This window comes from Tupaia chinensis, unplaced genomic scaffold (assembly GCF_000334495.1).
Source record: "Tupaia chinensis unplaced genomic scaffold, TupChi_1.0 Scaffold138812_1, whole genome shotgun sequence".
Taxonomy (NCBI): Eukaryota; Metazoa; Chordata; class Mammalia; order Scandentia; family Tupaiidae; genus Tupaia; species Tupaia belangeri.
Genome location: NW_006198705.1, coordinates 456,941 through 479,512, shown reverse-complemented (window position 1 = coordinate 479,512; position 22,572 = coordinate 456,941). Strand labels below are relative to the sequence as shown.

General features: G+C 43.2%; 1 protein-coding gene across 1 annotated transcript in view; it reads left to right on the top strand.

Annotated features, from left to right (window-relative positions):
• The first annotated feature begins 9,008 nt into the window (after window positions 1-9,008).
• MYLK4 (myosin light chain kinase family member 4) overlaps window positions 9,009-22,572 on the top strand; it is a 101,922-nt gene continuing 88,358 nt past the window's right edge. Inside the window, exon 1 of the mRNA XM_006161678.1 lies at window positions 9,009-9,401. Coding sequence (XP_006161740.1) covers window positions 9,261-9,401 — 141 coding nt within the window. The 5' untranslated portion in view covers window positions 9,009-9,260. The remainder of the gene's footprint in view (window positions 9,402-22,572) is intronic.

Here is a 22,572-nt window from a genome sequence, read left to right as displayed (position 1 = left end):
TCAACCCTGCAGAGAGTTATATTACCACTGGGTCTGGCTATCCCCAAAGTTTGTTTTTTTTCATTCTTTAAATGCTACGTAAAAATGAAAAACGTGTATTATTTTATGTGGAATGCACTAATCTGTATTAAAAAAAAATAAGAATTTAAAAAAGCAAAAGAGTGTTTAGAGCCTGCTGTAGGGATGGGGGTGTAGATGTAGGGGTGAGGCATAGAGGGTCAGCAAACGTAGGGGTGAGGCGTAGAGGGTCAGCAAAGGCTCCAAATAAGAGATGACAGTTGGCTGGGCCCTGAAAATGGTGGAGTTGTCTGTAACACTAATTCTAGTTTCTAGGCAATGGAAGTTTTCTGTCACTTAGAACCAGAGAGGCAGGTTGTTTTCAAGGTTAAGTCTTTTGCCCTTGGTCTGCAGCCCAAACCAGTGTTTGCTTGTAAGGGAAGCGTATGAAGAATTCATTCCTGTTTTCTTCATACCCACTCAGATGCCTGTGCTTTTGACCTTTCCCTAGAGCTATAAACAGTCGGAGACGTGGCAAATGCCATGAGGGATTGAGAAAATTAAAACGATCTTGCTTAGTCTTTTCAGGTCTCCTAGGTTCATGTAGACACGTTCGAAGTGTATGATGGGCAGACTGAGTTGGCTGTGAGGGGGTTCCACACCCAGAATCCCCCTACTGGGAACCAACCCTTAAATAATCATGAGTCTGAAAGGGGCAGGCAGGCCGGGCACGCGGTCACCAAGGACAAAGGACAAATCCAGTTTATAATGCCGAGATATTGCCACACGGCGAAAGGGAAAGGTGAAGGTGATATTTCATCTAGCGTCCCCAGTTCATCCTCTCCTTACCTGACCCCTGAAATGGAGCCATCAGCCTTGAAAAGCCCGGTGTCTAAAATTAATATTCTTCTCCATCTGACTAAGAAGGCAACAGCTGAGCAACATGAGATCAAGGACCATATTACTTTAAACAGGGGCTCAAAGTGGCATTTGAGAGCGAGGACACTTCCTCCCATAGTGGACACTTGTCTTTTCAGAAGACTTATCTTGACTGAGAGTGAAGACTTACTAGAACATGCTGCAGTCAGTTTGAGTTCTTCCAAATCTCTTTTTGTTTTACCTGCTGGAACTTACACTCGACATTTGGAGCAGTTCAAACTGTATGATGTTCTCTGTGAATGGTAATTATTCTCGTATGTTGTTCTACCCTCTCGAATGCCCTTTCCTTTCTCTCTGTGTTGCCTTAAATAGCAATTCGTACTAAACTTCAGATAAGTCTTACTGTCTAATATGTCTTTGCAAAACGATTCTATCCTGGACAGAAGCTTTTGTTTTCATAGGTTGATTTTTATGAGATTCCCTGTTCTAATTGGAATACCATCGGCAATTAAACATTATATTTTAGTCATAGTTGGCCTTAGAAATAGTCATGCATCTGTTTCCTTATTTTAATAATGATTTTTTTTTAGGCATGTTTGAAAGAATGCTAATAATGATCTGTTGGGTTGTCGGAAAAGTCATGATGCGTTTTTTCTATGCAAAAATAATTACTCAAATAAGGAGACAGCTGTATGGTTATTTCTAAGACCGACTACAACTAAAATCTAAAGTTTAATTGCCGATGTACTCCAACAGATGATACTGTTCCAACAACCCTGTATGATGTATCAGTAAAACGCTGGTTGACATTATTTGCATTTTGATCAGTCTGTCAGCTCTTTATGTAACTAAGATGAATTTCATAGAGCACTGGATTTTAGGTACTTTGGAACTCAAGTTTCTGATTTGACTACATGAGTTGTGGAAATGAACGATGAAGTCTCATGGAAAGAATTACAGACAATTTAAAGAAATAGCTCAAAGAGGCCATTTTCAGAAAATTGCCAGCAGAGGGCCTCAGGATTCAGCCCTGGAAAACGATCACAAATTCAGATCTCTCTGTTTCTCTCACTCTCCATTTCGCTCTGTCCCTACATCACCATGATGTGGAGATGCATTCGTGTTTATGTGTCTCTAGTATCAAAGTGCTATTATATGTCCTGTGCATTACTTAATTTTTGAGGAAAGTGCAGGAGCTCAAATTTCCCAGTACATAACCATTTCTCAGTACTTAGCATAAGCCATGCAGAGGAATGTCTCTGCAAACCTCCTTCATGTAAGAGGGTTATAAGGAAACAAATCTCTTTTTAAAAATAAGCACCTGGCATTTTAAAATGTAGGCGGGGAAGAACTCTGGAGAGGGACTTATTTGGCGGAGACCCCTCCCAAGAGGAGGCAGAATTCCTATGGGAAGCACAGGCAATCCCCTGCAGGGAAGCCTGGAGCAAAACTTGCAATCCCAGTGAATCTCAAAGATACTTAATTTTCTCTGTTGACGCTGGCCACTTGATATACATCTCATTTTATGTAATGAGGGAAATATTTAGTCATCCAGTGAAACTTGAGATTCTTACTATTTGTTTTTATAGGAAAAAGTGAAAAAAGAAAAACCTTTTTTTTTTTTTTCCTTTTAAAGTTCCAGCCTTGGAAACACAATATGAATAAAAACATTCTCTTCCTAATGCTGGATCCTCTATCTAGTTTATTTATTTATTAATTTTTAAAAAAAGACTTAATTGTTTAATTTTGTTTATTATTCTTTTTTTAATTTGCTGCAAGGCATGTGTGTTCACCAGAAAGAGACAGAGACAGGCAGAGAGAAAGGGAAAGTGAAAAAGCAAGCCACCATGTCTGGGACTCGAACCATGTGGGAGTCCAGTGCCTTAACTACCATGTCACCTGCCAGCCCCTCCTCTATCTAGTTTAAAAGAAGACTACCAAATTCTTACTGGCCATTTTCCCTAGAAGTCAAACATGTGAGTAAGTGTCAAGATCTTTCTTTGTTTACTTTCTTTACAGTCAAGAGAAGGGAGCACTGAAAAGTCAAGACCGTGTCTTCATTTACAAGTCGGAGACAGAGGGAGACAAAAGCCATACTCCAGACAGCAGCTTAATCGGACTCACCTCCAAGATGTTAAAAGTGAAGAGGCTGGGGGAAATCAACACGTGTTACAAAAGCAACCGGCTGGAGAAAATGGCCTTTTTTCCGTGCATGGAAAAGGTTGAGAAGGTGAAATGCTTTTTGGAAGAAACTTCCAGTAAACAGGATTCGAGATCTGGAAAGAATGAGGTAATGATGTGTTAATTTGGTCTCTTAAAAAATATCACTTCTACTCTTATTTTTTTCTTACCCTGAGAAGCCATTTATCTGATCGTTTTCAGATTCTATTTTGCCACTTGTGACAGAATGAAAGAAGACTTAGGACTAAGCAAATTTCTATTTTGCGTCACTGAGAATTGTGTGTCAACTGTACAGTTGAGTTTGGTAAATCATTAGGAGGCTTTTGCATGGGCATCTCTACTTGTAGGCCATACCGTGGTCAGTAGCTCTGGAGTTACATGGTCAGCTTGTGGAAACACATTGAAGAAGAACCTTTTAGCAGTGGAGTGAGGCTTGAAATTCAGGGAAGCATGCTGTGAGGGGGCACAATGGTGCTCCAGAAATTTCTAATGTTCTCAAGACGTTGAGCTCCTCACAGGGAAGGTGGAAGAGCTATTGATAGTCAGGTTCAGAGGCAGGACATGGAGACTTGCTGATAGCCTGACTGGAACGTTTTGTTCCCCCCAGAGCAGAGCAAGGGCCCTGAGCCTTCGAAACGCAATATGAATAATGGCATTCTCTTCCTAACTTTGGATCCTCTATCTAGTGTATTTATTTTTTAATTTTTTAAAAAAGACTTAATTGTTTAATTCTGTTTATTATTATTTTTTAATAAACAAAAATATTTAGCTGCTTTTTTTACAACCAAAATGTTGTTCATCAGAATACTGGGATGACCACTGTTGGAAAAATTGAGTGTGATGTTATAGGAAGGGTCTTCAAAGAGTTCTTGGAAAATGTGCTCTATGAAAAAAAAAAAAAAACTGTATGAATTTCAAAATTTGGAACCCAAATAAACTCATATTTTAAAGCCTATTTTTCATGAACTTTTAAAAAAGTGTATTTATTTCTTCAGTGACAGTGAGACAGAGACAGAGATAGTTACCTCCATCAGGGTCCCCACACTAGGATCTACTCCTAGTCTCAGCTGGTGCCTGGCGTACGCTTGGAGTGCCCAAGGAGATCCTGGGATGCGAACTCAGGACCATTCCTGTGTGGGTCTAGCTGCACTGCAGCTGGCCCACTGCCTGGCTCCCCGGGAATGTTTTGAGCTCCCCTTGTATATAAAGCACTCAGCAAAGTGATGACTGTTAGCCATCGTCATCAGCCTCAGATCACTCCCTGCCTTTGCTTACGCTTAGCCAGTTCCCACTCCTCACCCACTGAAGAGTAGCTCCTGGCCCAGCGGAGGCCTCATGGCAGTCTGCTCATACCTTTATTCTAGCACATGCTGTGGCTGCGGGTGTGTTTATCATCCTTCTGCAGACAGGGCTCTTCAAGGTCGGGACCTCATCGTATTTCAAGTCTGCACATTCATAGTTGCTTTCCCGGTAATTGGCAGTTGAGCACCAAAAGCGTCCGTCGAATGAACGGATCTCATCAGACCAATTCTACATTCTGGTTGGAAGGCCGGGAATCATTCTTTTTGATAATCAGAGCAAATGACTCTTACTCAGCGGATTTGGGAAGCATCCTTTTTTACCTGTCTCTTGTTGATCTGAAAAATGGCCTTCAGGTAGGACGCTCATGCCTGACGATGCAACAAACAATGAAAAGAGAAATAGTGTATGAGGGTACTTCAGAAAGTTTGTGGAAAAGGAAATTAAAGTATGAGTTTATTTTGGCGCAAAAAAATTTGAAATCAATGCGTAGTTTTATTTTTTTTATAGTAGGTACTGTTCATGAACTTTTTGAAGATGTCTCATCTAAAAAAGGCCTAGGAGGCTTTGAGGCTTTTTATTGTAAGTGAATAAAGAATGATAAAATGTGCTGGGGAGAAGAAATGAGTCACAATGAGGAAGCTTTTGTAAGATGCCAGTTTTATCTTGTTCAGTATAGATCAAGGAGAAATTTCCATAGCTGGAATTTAAGCGAGACATGAAAAATTTCCTCCTTCAGGGCTGCTGGTAGTATAAACAAATAGAAATAATGATTCTTTTTTGTGTGCATTAATTTCTGTAGAACACAGACGGCAACACATAGCTCAAGAATGAAGTCATGAACTAACTATAATAGTTCGTATTCATTTAGTTACTTTTACATAACATTTTCCTCTAAATTCTGTGATAAAATTTTTGTTAGTGGGTGACATCTTTAAAGAATTAGATAGCCCTAAGCAGGAACATAAACATTTTAAGAGAAAATTACTTGTGTGCGGGACCAGCAGTTAGCGTAATGGCTATGTTGCTGGACTCCCATGTAGTTGACCATGGTTCGAATCCTGGACCTGGTGGCTTAAACTCACGCCGGGCGCATGTGCGTGCGTGTCCAAGATCCTGAGAGGAGAATGGAGGAGGAGGGATTGTGGTGTGGCTATCCTCCTGGGGGGTGATTTCTCGCTTTCTGTCTCTCTGTCTCTCTCTGTCTCTCTCTGGCGAGCGCACACGCCCTATAGCGAAAACCTCTCCAAAAAAAGAAAAAAAAAAGATAATTACTTATGTGATAACCAAATGTTCCATAATGTCAGAGTTGACTATTTGGATGTTAAATAGTTTCAGAATATTTTTGAGGAAAAGCTGAGAATGTCGTTGCTGTAGAACTCTAAAAGAAGTCTAGTATCTCTTGCGTGGCCTGGGCCTCCTGTCTCTAGTTCTTCAGTTGACTTGTGTGAAGGTAGGAAGGAGTGACAAGCAGCTCCATATGTCCCATTCAGTTTCTTATTTGCCAATGGAGATGGGCCAGAGATGTCAGCAGAAAGTTTCCCTGGCGCGCGCGCTGTCTGAGAGGAGAACGGATGGGTACGTGTGTCAGAGGCAAAGTCTCTTCTTCTTTCTGTCACGGCCAAGGCGGTGCTAGAGGCCCTGCCTGCCTGGTCAGGAGGCCAGAGCAGCCAGCTGGCTTGGCAGCCGGTGGGCGGAGAAGGCCATTCCAGCCACCCAGTTGACTTCAGGTATGTAGACAGAGCTAGATTAACACGTCTCCATCTTCTGCCGGGGACTGCAGTAAATCTCCACCATACCACCCCTCTCCGGGGACTATTAAAAAATGCTTGTCGATTTTCTCCACTTATTCCCCTTTCTTTTTTATCCCTTCTCTGTTTGAGAAGATTAGCACTGCTGATCACGGTAGAAACATGCCCTGCAGTGTGCTAAAAAGAATTTGCTCTGAATTTCAGACTCTGGTGACATGAAAGCTGCGCTCTAGAAGTCCAGGGTGCAATTTCTTTCAAGAGGAGTCTTTAGTTTCCAGTCCAAATAGGGGATAAATTATAGATCAATTTAAGAACTTCTCTGTGTTAAAATAGTCTAGTAAAACTCAGGTTCTATTTCTTTTCCTGCTCTTTAATTAGATTTTTCTATTTCATTTATTTTTCCTCCACTGAATTTATTTTTAAACTTCCTTTCCCCTATTCTTTTGAATCAACTGAATGGTACGTATTTTATTTCTTTCTACTGAAGGCTTTGTTCTTTTAATTTTTCTACTTTTTATTCTGTTTTCTAATGACTTTTCTCACTCTACTGTGTTCCAAAAAGTGTTCAAAGTCACCTAAAATGCCACCAATAGTATAGCATTTTAAGAACGTTCAGTAGATATAACGATGTGCTATAATACACTAGATCTGAACATTCCTAGTATGGTGTTGAAACCAAGGTGAAAGTAAAAAAAAAAAAAGAATTTGACACATAGGAGTGATTAGCTTAATACTTACTGTGTATATTCCATTAACTTATAAATGATGCATGGCCCTTAGAACTATAGTCAGTATTATGTTTATACAATCAAATCCAACGTTTTTGTCAGTTCTTCAGTGCCTGTTTAACTAGACTGGTATGTCTTTCCTTCCAACTTAATGTAGTGTTTAATACAATCTCCCCACCTCTCTCTCTCTCTCTTTCTGTCTCTCTCATACACCCACACACACACACACCCCCTACTTGCTCAAGGAAAGACAAAAGTACCTGATAATATTCTCAGCTAACTGGAGTTCCATTTTCCTATCCCGCTCTGTATGCTCTCATTGCTTTATTTTTTTTACTATATACCAGACGTATTTCTATGTTTTACGCCCAGGATTATCTATGCCCACCTTCTTATCCCTTGGCATCATCCCAAGTACAAAGACTGTTGGACACAAGAATCTGGATGATCATTCTACATCAGGGTGGACCGTCACTTCTCTTCCATGCTCACAGGACCCCTAAGTGGGTTATTTCTGAGTTTATTCTAACCTTTGTTGATTTGTGTTTAAAAGTCTTTCTTAGTAGAGAATAATTCTTTTTTTTTGGAGAGATTTTCACTGTAGGGCGCATGCGCTCGCCAGACAGACAGAGAGAGACATAGAGACAGAAAGCGAGAAATCACCCCCCAGGGGGGATGGTCACGCCGCAATCCCTTCTCCTCCATGCTCCTCTCGGGATCTTGGGCACGCACGCACACGCGCCCGGCGTGAGTTTTAAGCCACCGGGTCCGGGACATGAACCGTGGTCGACTACGTGGGAGTCCAGCGACATAGCCATTACGCTAACTGCTGGTTCCCAATAATTCTTTTTTTTTAAATCAGGTTTAAGGTGGGCCAGCAGGTGGCATGGAAGTTAAAGAACCTATTTCCCACATGGCTGACTTCACAGCTTGAGTCCCAGACCCAGCAGTTTGAAAAAATCACACCAGGTGTGTGTAGGTATGCCCAAAACCTCGAAAGGAGGATGGAGAAGAAGGGATTGCAACATGTCACAAGGGATGATTTCTTACTTTCTCTGTCTCTCTCTGGTGAGCATGCATGCCTTATAGCAAACTTAAAAAAATTAAAACAACAACAAAATCCACCATGCTAAATCTCTGTGTGTCCCCAGGATCCTGATGGGATGGAGAACTGAAAGAAAGAGGATCATGGCTTGTAAGGCTCCCTGAGGGGGTGCAATCTCTCTTTCTCTCTCTCTCTTCTGAGCATGCATTTGACCTCTGGCATTAAAAAGAAAAAAAGAAAAAGAAAAGAAACCCCCAAAATAAATAAGACCCATGGGTTGAAATTCTTCTCTGTCCCGCCAGGGGCTGTCCCAGAACTGTGGAGGCAGAAGTAAAGATGGCCCCAACAGAAATGGATCTCACAGCCCCAGAATGTTTTAAATGCCTGCTTCCAATGCTCCAGAGAACAAAGAAGGCAAAATATGTATTAACGGGATGTGCGTGGGTTGGAGTAAGCACAGATCTCCCTATTGTGATTGCAGTTGGTGGATTTAATACCAGGTGGCATTTCCTGACCAACTGCTGTGAAATTGTATCAGCAGTAGCATTCATAATGCCTGGAACTTAGACCTCAAAATAACTGAGGGCGGAGGGTGGAGGGTGGAGGTTTAGTGATTTTTAAACTTGCATTTCCCGGGACCAGCAGTTAGTGTAATGGCTATGCTGCTGGACTCCCATGTAGTCGACCGCGGTTCGAGTCCTGGACCCAGTGGCTTAAACCTAAAGACGGGCGCGTGTGCGTGCGTGCCTAAGATCCCGAGAGGAGAATGGAGGAGAAGGGATTGCAGTGTGGCCATCCCCCCTCGGGGGTGATTTCTCGCTTTCTGTCTCTCTGTCTGTCTCTGTCTATCTGACGAGCGCGTGGGCCCTATAGCAAAAAAACAAAACAAAACAAAAACAAAAACAAAAAACAAAAACACCCCCAAAAAACAAACCTCTCCAAAAAAAAAAAGAAAAAGAATAAAGTTGCATTTCCCACCTCATTCCTTTGCACCTCAGCCATCAGGACAGGAGAGCTCTCCCTGGTAGTGGCTCAGCCAGGGTGGCCGATGCCAGCTTCCGAGGTGCTAATAGTCCTTGAACCGGGGACAAACGCATTCTCATCGGTGTAAATTATCGCCAGCACGCCTCTCTCTGCCCCGGCACCTGTTTCAGATCTGTCACACAGGCCATCATATTTTTCCTTTTAAAGAGGCAAGTTATTTATTGATGGTGTAACCGGAGAGATCCGTGGCAAGGGCCTCCGCGAGAACCCACTGCAATTCGGGACACCCACTCCTCGGAACAGAGCAGCGTGTGGCAGCCTTGCTAAGTGCCTGGGCTCGATCAGGGCAGGGCAGCAGCATCTAAGCCACGAGACTCCCACAGCTGCTCGCAGAGAATGGACTTCACACTTAGAAGAAAAGACGTCTGGATTGTAGGTAGCATGTGCCTTCTCTCGTCTTCAGTGCTCTGGCGCCTGTTCCGGTTCGTTACCACTCGGGGAGGCCATGGGCAGGCTCCCGCGCTGGAGGATGTACAGGTAGTACAATGTCACTTTTAACTAAGGCAGATTAATTTTGCAGTTCTGGTCATACGCTTCCAACCCCCGAGTGAGGAAATGCAATGCATGCCCCAGCTGAACCCTTGCCCAGGCCTGGGTCTCAGGGAGGGCTGGATTAATAACAGTGGCACTTTTCAACATTTCAGACACTTTCCTAGAACCTCAAGGCAGTCTTTCCTGATGCAGAAAAAGTTGGTGATCTGTTTTTGGTTGCAAGAGCTAAAAATAATGTCGACGTCTCTTCATTCTCCTACTTCTTATATGACTTAATTGTGAGGAGGAAAGAAGACGTTATGAGATCTGCAAACACAGCGTGTGAAGGGCGATCGGCCCTTCTGAGCGTGGCCTTCACTGTGTCTGCTTTCAGCTTTTGCTTGTTTGCACTTTCCATGTGACACCGTAGCTATTCCAGGAATGGGATTTAGTCAGGAAAATGCACATAGGAGAATTCTGAAAGATGAGAAATTCTTCTAAAGACTTTAGAACTGAAAGAGAGGATTTTCCTATCAGAGAAAACAGCTCTTTCTACATATTTAATTCTTTTATCAATTAGCACATTGTGAATTATTTTCAAAACAATATAAGACAGTTTGGAAAATACTACAGAAGATAGTCCAAATCTCTGTTCCTATCTGAAGGTGGGCTATGCCAGTATTTCTCTGTTTTCATTATCACCTGCTTCCTCCCAGAGACTTTTTCGTTTCCTCCCCTGCCCAGTTGACTCCTCCCTTGGGGCACTGTTGCCCCCAGTTAGAATGAATGGTTTATAGTTTGTAAAAATATTTCTGGGCTAGCCTGGTGGAACAGCTATAATGCAATGGACACTAGACCCACATGGGAAGGTCCCAGGTTCACATCCTGAGGTCTTCCTGTGCATGCCTGGCACATCTGTGTGCGGATGATCTGGGATGGTTGAGACTGCAGGTGATTGTGGTGTGTGGACATTGTTGGGAATGTCACCCCCTCTCCTCTCTGTATTCATCTCTCTCTTGGAAAAAATACTATGTTTTTTGTTTTGTTTTTAAGAATTCTCTAGAGGGCTTGGACAATATATAACTATACCTGTGTATAAATGTTTTATTTTTATTCAACTGGAGACCACCAACTCTGCTTCTTGGTGGTATTTAAAGGACAGAGAGCCTTTTGATGGGTCTCTGCTGCAGAGAGTACTTTTGTGATTATTACTCTGTGTACTTCATGATCAGAAGAATCGCCACATCTTGCAATGATTTATCAATCACCTGATAGGATGGAGATGGGAGAGGGAACCAGCAGTTAGTGTAATGGCTATGTCGTTGGATTCCCACATAGTCGACTGTGGTTCGTGTCCCGGACCTGGTGGCTTAGAACTCACGCTGGGTGCGCATGTGTGTGTGCCCAAGATCCCGAGAGGAGAATGGAGGAGAAGGGATTGCGGCCATCCCACCTGGGGGGTGATTTCTCGCTTTCTGTCTCTCTGTCTCTCTCTGTCTGTCTGGTGAGTGCACACACCCTATAGCAAAAACCTCTCTCAAATTAAAAGATGGGAGAAAGACAGATAAGAACATAAGAAGAACACAATCTTTTTTTTTTTTTTTTAAGTAAGACATCATGAAATTTTCTTCTGGTCTGATCCAATGTCATGGTGAAATCTACATTTTCAGACTTGATCACTGTTGCCCAAGTGTTAATCATTTTTGACTGTTTAACATATCTCCTCGAGGTCAGCAGGTAGTGTAGTGGTTATGGTGCTGGACTACCTCATGGTCAACCATAGTTTGAGTCCCGGATCTAGCACCTTGAAAATCATGCTGGGCATGTGTATGTGCATGCCCAAAATTCCAGGAGGAGGAGAAGGAATTGTGGTGTGGCCATCTTCCCTAGGGGGGTGATTTCTCACTTTCCCTCTCATTGTCTTTCTCTGTCCTATGGCAAAACCTTAAAAAAAAATAAAAACAAAACAAAATTCCTATGGGAAATATTAGGAGGGCTACATTTCTTATATAGGAAATATGTGGAGGGAGGGGTCTTCAAAAAGTTCATAGAAAATAGGTATTATGTAAAGAACATGCCTGGATTTCAAAATTTTTGCACAAAAATAAACCCACATTTTAATTCCATTTTTTTCTATAAGTTTTTTAAGTCCCCTCATGCTACGAGGGCCTCTATCTCCCATGTAGAAAAGAGTATGCAACTCACTCATGCAATGAGAATGTAGCCTTCATAGTCTTTTCCAATGAAAAGGTCAGTGTGATACACGTGTTCATTAGGAGTATTACGGATGTATATTTTTATGTTTTTGCAACTTTTTAAGTACAAAGAAAAATCTCTCGGGAACCAGCAGTTAGCGTAATGGCTATGTCGCTGGACTCCCACGTAGTTGACCGCAGTTCGCGTCCCAGACCCGGTGGCTTAAACTCACGCCGGGCGTGTGTGCGTGCGTGCCCAAGATCCCAAGAGGAGAATGGAGGAGAAGGGATTGCGGCGTGACCATTTTCACATTCAGCATTTATTCCTATTAGTATTTTACATGTATCAAGTTATTTAAAAATTTTATCAACAAAAGATAAATCATGGTTTTGATGTGCTAATTACAGATTTTCTAATGCACAATAACATACCCACAGATCAATTTTTAAAGTGATTTGTTAGTGTATGACTTTTTTTTTTTTTTGAAAGGTTCTTGCTATAGGGCGTGTGCGCTCGCCAGAAAGACAGAGAGAGACAGAGAGGTTGAAAGCGAGAAATCACCCCCCAGGGAGGATGGCCACGCTGCCATCCCTTCTCCTCCATTCTCCTCTCAGGATCGTAGGCACGCACGCACACGCACCCGGCGTGAGTTTAAGTCACCGGGTCCAGGACTCGAACCGCAGTCGGCTACATGGGAGTCCAGCGACATAGCCGTTACGCCAACTGCTGGTCCCGTTAGTGTATGACCTTTTGAAATCCTTGCAGTGGGGTGGTCCCAAATCAGCCTCTGGATACTTGGACTCCAGCAGCTATTTCTAGGTTGTCACCCTCTGATATTTGGCCCTTTGCCTCTATTTTTCATTTTCTGCCTGTCATTGGGTAACAATAGCAAAGACCAGGGGACCAGTGATAAGCAGGCAGAGGTGCAGTGTTTAGAGAGCAGACAACAGAGCAAACTGATAACAGGCAGTTTATGACAGAAAATCGCTAACAGGTCCAGTTTCCTTAGGTTTCCTAGGGAGTGCCAGCGCTGCGTGTCCATACTGTCACTCCAGAGTTTTTTCCAGCTGGGACCAGGGCACGAGTGTAGGTGATTTGTTTTAGGACTTGGCTCCAGGGAATAGGTATGGGGGCCTGAAGAGTATGAAGTAGGGAAGGAAGGAAGCGTCTAGAAGATCTCATTGCCAAGCTGATCCCTGCATGCAGGATGACCTCAGAGCTGCCTGTGAGGCGGTGCTGATCCCCCAGGTGCCATCCCCACTGGTTAAAGTCTGTCCCACAAGGCAAGCAACCCTCTGGCATTTTCAGTTGCACATGGTTGTTGCCCCTGAGAGTCCTGCAGCGTTGCCAGAGAACCCTGGACAGAAGGCCGAGTTGTGGAATCCCTGGTATGAAGTGCTCTTGGCCCATATCTGTGTGGAGCTGGTTGCTAAAGCAACAGCTAAAGCCAAGGTGAGCCTGACGGTGTACAGAGGACACAGAGTGGTGCACATACTCCGATGCATTCAAAGTCTGGCTGTCAGCCTGTCCAGAAGGAACTATTATCTCTCCAGATACAGGTGTGCTAATCAACCTGCCCATGATCCATATTCAGTAAGAGGTGGAGCTGGGCTTCGAACCCTACAGTGGGCCAGGAGCTTGCTCTCTAGACTGCCCCTGAGGATTGCCCCAACCTCTCTGGCTTCACAGTTAGATTTCCTGTTACAAATAGACTTCCGGGCAGGGGGTTGAGGGTAGGAGCTGCAGCTTCTAGTCCTGACTTTGACCTCAGAAGAGTTATGGGATCATCCTGTGGCCTAGTGTTTGGGGGGAGCCAGTTCCCACGTGGCTGACCTCCTGGTTAGAGTCCGAGCCCTGTGGTTTAAAAAACACACCAGGTGCTACGCATGTGAGCCCCAAGTCCCCTCAGGATGGAGAAAAGGAGGAGAAGAGATTGCATGTCCACATAGCATTGGGAGCTGTTTTCTCCCTCTCCCTCTCTGTCTCTGTGTCTCTGTCTCTTTATGGCGAGTGCACATGCCCTTTGACTTATAAAGAGAACAAAACAAAAATTCTTCGCATAACTGCATGTGTTTCTGCAGCCTCACTTAGCTCAGAGTTGCTCGAAGGGCTGAATACAGTATTATACTTGTGAGAAAGCACTTTGTAAAAGGTAAAATGCTGTGTGTTGTTATCAGTACACTGTTCTCTTCTGTGCTTAAGTAGTTTTACTTTTGGAGACATTGCCTGTGTGGTGCCTCTTTGCATATTATATTAATTTTACTGCTGCTTTCCACCCCACTCACAATTTTTAACAGGGAACAGTGTCTGATTAATGGGGTTGGAGAATGTGAGCTCATTTGGCTACCAGCATAAATCTGTAGTGCGGTCATGGTTAATGGCTTTATCCACCTGGGGGTTCTGACATGTACAAATTATTGTAGTGTTTTTTCAAGAAATGAGAGCTAAAGGCCTGTGCTTCATGTCGTTTGTGACTCAGAGATGAGGGACCTAAAGCGCAGGTCTTGAGAGATCTTAGAGGTCAGATCATCTCAATCCTTATTTGAGCAGGGAACTCAAAGTTCAAGGCAGGTTAAATAGATTTGCTCAAGATTCATTACATTGAGGGACTCTCTTTTCGGAGAATCCTTAAATTTTTTTTTTTATTGATTTTTTTTTTGAGAGGTTTTTTCTATAGGGCACGTGCGCTCACCACACAGACAGAGAGAGACAGAGAGACAGAAAGTGAGAAATCAACCCCTAGGGGGGATGGCCACACCACAATCCCTTCTCCTCCATTCTCCTCTCAGGATCTTGGACATGCACGCACACACGCCACATGTGAGTTTAAGCCACAGGGTCCGGGACTCAAACCGCGGTCGACTACATGGGAGCCCAGTGACATAGCCATTACGCTAACTGCTGGTCCCAAGAATCAGAATTTGCTTCCAATCCATTCTCCCACACCACTCTGTGCATGTTAACGTTTTGTCAGAGCCAGCCTTCTTTACAGAGGTGAACAGTCCTTTGCATGATCGCTGTAAGGTCCCCTAGTTGATCATTTCCCACATCTGGGTGCAGCGGAACAGCTAATAGCCTCTCCTGATGGCTAAGTGTGAGCCCTGCCCTTGGGTCCACACTGCTGCTTCACCTCTCCTAGCTTTGCAATGGATCCCACAGCTTAACTTCTTCATGCCCCAGTCTCCTCCTCTAAGGAATGCTTTCACCCTAGTAGTTCCGTGGGCCTCAATTTGGAGCTGAGATTCTGAGCAGCAAGAAAGCCAGTTAGAAGGAGACCAGCAGAAGGCATAATGATTACGTCCTGGACTCCCATGTAGTCGACTGTGTTCCGAGTCCCGGACCTGGTGGCTTAAAACTCATGCTGGACGCATGTGCGTGCGTGCCCCAAATCCCAAGACGAGATTCCCTTGGGGGCTGATTTCTTGCTTTCTGTCTCTCTGCATCTGTTTCTCTGGCGAGTTGCACACACCCTATAGCAAAAATCTCTCTTTAAAAAAAAAAAAGCCTGTTAGAAGACTCAGGTTGTGACAGGTGCAAGTTTAATGCTCCTGTTGGTGGCCCAGGAAATTGTAAAAAAGGCAACCAGCTGTCTAGAAGGCAGGGGTAATAAGCCCAAGCTCTGACTTAGGCAGTTAACCTTCAACTTCCATTCCAGCGAACAGGGTGCACACTGGGCCAGTTCTTACCCCTTTTATACAGTTTAAGGCTTTACTCACTAAATTAGCATAAGGTTAAGTACAAAAATGAATGAAAAAGATGAGATTTTATTAGGTTGTTGGAAAAGTCAGGACACATTTTTCTGTTTTTCTATGGAAAAAATGGATCATGACTTTCCTGACAATGCAATACAAATGTATTTTATCAGCATATATCATAATCTAAATATTCATTTAAATCTTTACACCTGGGCGCTCTATTTATTTCCTCAACAAATAATTACTGAGCCCCCACTGCCTGAAAGACGCCGAGTGGGTTGTGCTCCTGCTCGTCCATAATGGCTGCCAGTTTTGAATAGTTTGGAGGGCAAATATTTATAGACACAAGGAGTTTCGCTTATTAATGGTCACTGATGGCCTCCAGAAGAGGCAGAATCTGATGAAATAAAATTGTTTCTTTAAGGGACCTGTAGGTGGCGTGGTGGTTAAAGGCGCTGGACACATCCATATAGCTGACCACAGTTCGAGTCTTGGACCTGGTGGCTTGCTTTCTCACTTCCTCTCTCTCTCTCTCTGTCAAATTAAAAATAAATGAATGAATAATAAAATTTAATAAATAATTATTAAAAAAAGATCGTTTCTTTAAAAGGTGAACACAGGATCTGTATTCCATTTGTAAAGTACTCTTTTTCTTTCTTTATTTTAGGATTTCTTATTCACATTTAATTCTTTTTTTTTTTTTTTTTTGAGGGATTTTCGCTATAGGGCGTCTGCACTCGCCAAACAAACAGACAGAGAGAGACATAGAGACAGAAAGCGAGAAATCAACCCTCCCCAGGGGAGATGGTCACGCCGCAATCCCTTCTCCTCCATTCTCCTCTCGGGATCTTGGGCACGTACGCACACGTGCCCGGTGTGAGTTTTAAGCCACTGGGTCCGGGACGCGAACTGGGGTCGACTACGTGGGAGTCCAGCGACATAGCCATTATGCCAACTGCTGGTTCCCGACACTTAATTCTTGTACATCTCAATAGCACTCCTTTTTTTTTTTTTTAAACAGATGCTTTACCTTAGGGGGTTTCATTAGACTACTTGACAATCTCCAGTTATTTAGAACCTTAAAAAAATTGATAATGGGGCCAGCAGGTGGCATAGTGGTTAAGGGCACTGGACTCCCATATGGCCAACTGTGGTTCAAGTCCTGGATCTAGAGGCTTGCTTTCTCTCTCTCTCTCTCTCTCTCTGATAAAATTAAAAAAATAAATAACCCATAAAGTTAAATAAAATAATTCTTTAAAAAAAAAGCTGATAATGATACGAGTTAGGTCTCATTTCTTTCCAGTCTCTTAGAATGAGCATGTTAAACTAATAGAATATGGATAAGCTTTTATATTCTTAAAGCTGTGTTTGTGTATCGCCTATTCAGGAGTTATGCTTTTATCATGTGTATTTATTTTACTTATTAATTTTGTTTGACAAACATATGCATTGTCCTCATTACATGCCAGTCCTATTTTAAGTACTTTATGTATATGAAATCAAACTTTGTCACAACCTCAGGAGGTTGGGTACTCCATGAACTGACTCCACAGATAATATTATAATAACGATTGTTAATATTTTTGTGGTGTTCCAGGGATTGTGTTAAGTACTTTTCATACAGTGTATGTTAATCTTCACAACAGCCCCAGGAAGTTGGTGTAATTGTTCTCTCTTTTTCTGTAGATAAATAAACTGAAGATTAGTGAGATCAGGAACTTGCCCAAAGTTATGCAACCATGTCCTATAGCACTTACAACTTTTTAAAAAAGGATTAGCATGCCCAAAGTAGGAAACAGGTCCTTATGTGTGTCTGTAGACAATGTAACTAGAGTTTTTAAAAAAGACTTTATTTCTTAGAGCAGCTTTAGGTTCATAGAGAAATTGGGAGGAATGCAGAGAGATATACCAAACACACCCTGCCCCTACCAGATAGACTCCGCCACTGTCAACCTTCCCCACCAGAGTGGGGAAGTTGAGTACATTTGTTAAACTGAGAAACTGGCATTGATACATTAAGATCACCCCAAGTCCATGGTATATATCACGGTTCATTTTTGGTGGTGTACATTCTTTGGGTTTGGACATATGTATAATAACATGTATCCACTGTTAAAGTAATTTAAAAATGAAAAAAAAAATGTAGCCAGCCCATGAGCAAGTGTTTAAAGTAGCTGGATCCCCATGGCCAACCTCATGATTCGAGTCCCGAACCAGTGGCTTGAGAAACACCCTAGGCACATGCTTGCATGCCCAAAACCCCAACGGGAGGGAGAAATGGAAGAGAAGGCCTTATGATGTGACCATGCTCCATAGGGGTGGAGGTTGCCTCCTCACTTTCCCTCTCACTCTCTCTCTCTCTTCAGAGAGCACAGGCATCCTCTGGGAAATTTAAAAAAAATCTTTCATGTAAAAGTGAAACATTAGATATTTGAACACAAGCTGTTATCACTGATGAATTTTTCTAAGAACATTTGTTTTTTCTTCACACAATCCGAAGTAGGTTTTGAAATTTGACAGTTGTTTTGGTTTGTTCAATTTCTCTATGTAAATACAGCCAGCCCGGACAGATACAAACATCTGGTTTCTCTGCCTTTGCAAACTGATATTCTTCGCTGGAACTGCAAGGTAACAGCGACCTCCAGTGGGAGGAAGTTGCAAAAGTTACTGCAGCTGCGCAATGTGGTCAGAGCATTGCTTTTTACATTTATTTTTTCAATTTATTTAAATTGTTTTTCTTTACATCCAATCACTGGGTATCATTACAACATACCAGACGAATTTTCCCATGTGAAATCACTGCAGATTGGTTCAAAGAAGTTACCACACAGGTCATCATCAACAGATAGGTTTTCATTTTTGTGTCCCTTCAATGTTTTGCTTCTTTCCTTTTCCCTCGATCAAGACCAGAGCATTTCAACAATCCTAACCGTTGAAACCAGCGTCAGCCCACCCTCAGCCCTCCTCAGTTCACGGCCAGAGGGCAGCCGGGAAAGACTGCATGGGAAATTGGGAGATCATAAACAAAATGCATGTGTCAGCATGCTCTGCATCATTTTATGTTTTCTTACGCAAAGAATTAATCATTTGCATCTTCTCAATGCTTTGTCCATCACAAATAAGTCTTGACTACTGAATGAAATTGACATTTCACGAAAGGGACATCAGCAAGGTGTGTGTGTGTGTGTGTGTGTGTGTGTGTATAATATTAGTTATATTACATATACAAAATATACATGTACCTCTCAACTAATATATAAAATGTTTATATATAATATATACTATATATTATATAAATTATAAATGATATGTTATATAAATTATTTATATATAATATATATAATATTAGTTGAGAGGTACATATGTATTTTATATATGTATTTATATATACATTAATACATAATATATAGTATATAATATATGTAATATTGTAATATATATAACATATATAAACACCTTATATATATAATATTAGTTGAGAGGTACATATATATTTTTAATAATTATTTATTTAACTCTATTTATTTATTTATTTTAATTTGACCAGAGAAGGACAGAGCAAGTGAGCAAGAGAGAGAGTGAGAAAGCAAGCCGCCAGGTCCAGGACTCAAACCACAGTCAGCCATGTGGGAGTCCAATGCCCTTATCCAGCACGCCACCTGCCGGCCCCAATAGGTGTATGTTTTAAAGTTTATTTATTTACTTCTCGCGTGAGAGAGGAAGGGGGAAGAGGCACCCCCAACAGGGTTTTCACTCTGTGATTTCACTGCCAGCCTCAGCCAGCTTGGATCCCGAGCATGCATGTGTGCCCGGCACGTACAGGGAGGTCTCAGGACAGGAACACGGGGCCTTCCCACGGAAGCCCAGCATCACAGAGCTTTGTGTGACCACTGCACTGTGGGCCGGCCACTTGATATTTTTGCTGGTTTTCCTAATCACTTTTCGTCTGGAAATGAGAAGTTCCAACCTGCAGCATTTTTACTCTGCAACGTAGTTCCATATCGGGGTTCAAACAGTTTGCATTTCACTAGTGTCTCTTGCTCCCTCTGTGATACGGAGCCTATTATTTAACCTCTCAGTCGGTTTCCTCATCTAGGGTTAATGTACTAACCCCCAGGGTTCTTACACAAAGTAGTGAAGCCAGCACTTGGCATAGAAAGCGAAATAAGCTCAATAAATAACACCTCTTACTCAACTTTTACACAACTCAAGGCTTAGAGCCTGTATTTTTCTCTCACGTCTTTCCATGCCTGACTTCCATCTGTGGGTGGGTGTTGCCACGTTTCCCAGGCACCTGCAGCAGATCCTTAGATGTCTGGATGTCCTGCCGTCCCGCCCTGTGGGTCCTTCCTTCTTCCTTCCCCTCTCACATTCTGTCAGGCATCAAATCTTGCACTTGACTTTTCTATTTTTTTAAGTTTATGAATTCATTTCACCCATTACAAAGAGGAGGAAGGAGGGAGGGAGGCACCCCCAACAGCTTCTTCATGCCTCGATCCACTCCCAGTCTCCTCCGCCAGCCTGGATCGTGGGTGTGGGTGTGTGCATGCTCCCAGCATGTACAGGGGGGGCCCGAGATGCAAACCCAGGACCTTCCCACATGGCTCTAGTTACATTAGTGTCGCACCACCTCCTGGCCCCTGCCTGTGACTCCTGGAAATGGACCTTAGATTTCGGCTTTCCATGCCCCCAGAATAATGGAAAATGGGTTCGTTTCTCCCACTGTCATCCGGGGCTGTGTACAGGTCAGTTATCAATAGAGGCTGTAAGGGTGGAAGGAGCTCCATTAGTCCAGCATGACTAAGAGCTATCATCAAGATCATGGAGGTAAACATTCTCAGAAAATCAAAACCAAAAAGCAAATGCTTAATGGCTGGATTATGCATAAGAATTTAGTAACATAGGCTTCATAGGAAGTAACAGAAGGCAGAGACGATTTGTTTTTTTTGGACACACAGCACCCAATATGCCACGGGAGCCCTGCAATGCTTGGCTAGTTCAAGCCTGACACAGAGATGTGTAGACCCTGGCATTATGACAGTTACTATCACCAACAGAATGAAATGGACAGGAGAGATTCCTCTGGCATTCTGTCCAGGATCTCTGTCTCTGTATTTGAGACGGTGAACTAGACCTGACTTATCTAGTGTGAAATACCATAGCAGTGGCTGCCTTCACCTGTCCAGGTTCTGCCCTGTCCCTGAGAACCATCACTGGTCCCAAGCTCACGAGGCCACATACAGTTTGTGACAGAGCTGTATTCATTTAGCTGGGGATTGGAAGGACAGAACAGAAAGTCACCAGGCATAAGATAATGCTCTTAAGCTAGTATAACGTAAGAGTCTACTTCCAATTTTTCTGTTTTATCATTATGTTTGTGTATGATCAGTATTATCTTATATGGGATTATTTTATTTTATTTAGAGAGGTTTTTGCTATAGGGCATGTGCACTCGCTGGAGAGACAGACCAAAAGCAAGAAATCACTTCCCAGGGAGGATGGTCATGCCACAATCCCTTCTCCATTCTCCTCTTGGGATTTGGGGCACACATACACACATGCCCGGTGTGTTTTAAGCCACTGGGTCTGGGACTCAAACTGCAGTCGACTACGTGGGAGTCCAGTGACATATTTGAGAAGTTTTTGTTATAGGATGCATGCGCTCTCCAGGAAGACAGAGCGAGACAGAGAGACACCTGCCACGCCGCAAGCCCTTCTCCTCCATTCTCCGCTTGGGATCTTGGGCACGCACGCACATGCACCTGGTGTGAGTTTAAGCCACTGGGTCCAGGACTCAAACCACGGTCGACTACATGGGACTCCAGCAGGGTAGCTGTTACTCCATCTGCTAGCCCCAAGTTTTTGTTTGTCTTTTATGTTCTAATCTGTTTTATGTGTGATGTGATGCAAAAATGGTTGCTCAGCACAGACTAGAACCTTATTACTCAGAGAGTAGCCCATGCCCATCAGAGCCACATCTGAATCCCCCGGGAGCCTTCTATAAATGCAGGGTCTCAGGCTCTAGCACAGACCTGCCGAATAGAAGCAAGGTCCCTGGGTGGTTCACGTGCTCATCAACACCTGGAAGCACTAGATTATCATCTCCTGCAATTGAAAAATGAAGTTAAAGTTCGCTCCCCAAAACTGCTGAAAGAAAAGTAAATGTTCTTACTACTGCAGTTGTGAGTATATGCTTCCTTAAGTAACAGCCACGTCTATTACATGCATGCACACACAAAGTGCGTGTGTATACAGTGTGCATATCTACCTATTTTTCTAGATATAGCCAGCCAATCCCTGGGAACCAGACAATATCTTTTCTCGACCATTTTAAAAGCATATTTTCCTTGATAAAATAAATATGTCTATTAATAGTTCTTTCCATTAGATTTCCCAGGCAGACAAAATACAGAACTTGTCCTGCAGCCAGTCAGATAAGCTGGGGTGAAGAGGACCTGGGGAGTACAGCATGCCCTGCCTCCCTGGAAGGGTCTCACTGGTCCCCCGAGAGGCTGAGTGAGTGCCTCACCCACTGTGAGGTGGTGGCTCTGGCACGAGACACCAACAGGGTTTGCATCATGGAAACTCCTTGCTCTGCCCTTGTGGGCAAAGCAGCAGGTGGTTTAATGGAAAGCCATGTATGTGCTGAGCAAAGGAACCATCCGTGAGAGTCTTTCTTGTAGCTGAGCTACTTCTGCCAGGTGCCTGCAGGCATGGGTTTGCAGACAAGAGGGCGCGTGGTGAGGAGCAGCTGAATTCCGCAGTGGTGTCCCGTCCCTGGTTTCAGAATGGCATCTGGCATCTGGTTGACAACTTTCAAGGATCAAGTGGAAAGGTCCATGGTGTCTGGAGTTTATGGGTCCAGCTGGGCTTCATCACTCACATGAGCGACCTTGACTTTGAGCATGTTATGGAATGCTCTGATATTTATGATTAATTTATCAATGACAATGAGGAGATTGATGAAAGTGGCAGGAAGAAGAGGGTAGCCATGACATCTGGGGTGCGTGGGTCAGTATATAGATTTCTAGAACCGCTGAAGCTGAATCTCCACGAGGGGAGCCTAGGAATCTGTGCTTTTTTGTTTGTTTGCATTTTTTTTAAGTTTTTTTTTTTTTTTGCCACAGGGCATGTGCAAATTGCCAAAGGGACAGAGAGACAGTGAGAGAGAAAGTGAAAAACCACCTCCCAGGGGGGATGGCCATTCTGTAATCCCTTCACCCCCATTCTCCTTCTGAATTTTGGGGCATACATACACACGCATCCAGTGTGATTTTTCAAGCCCC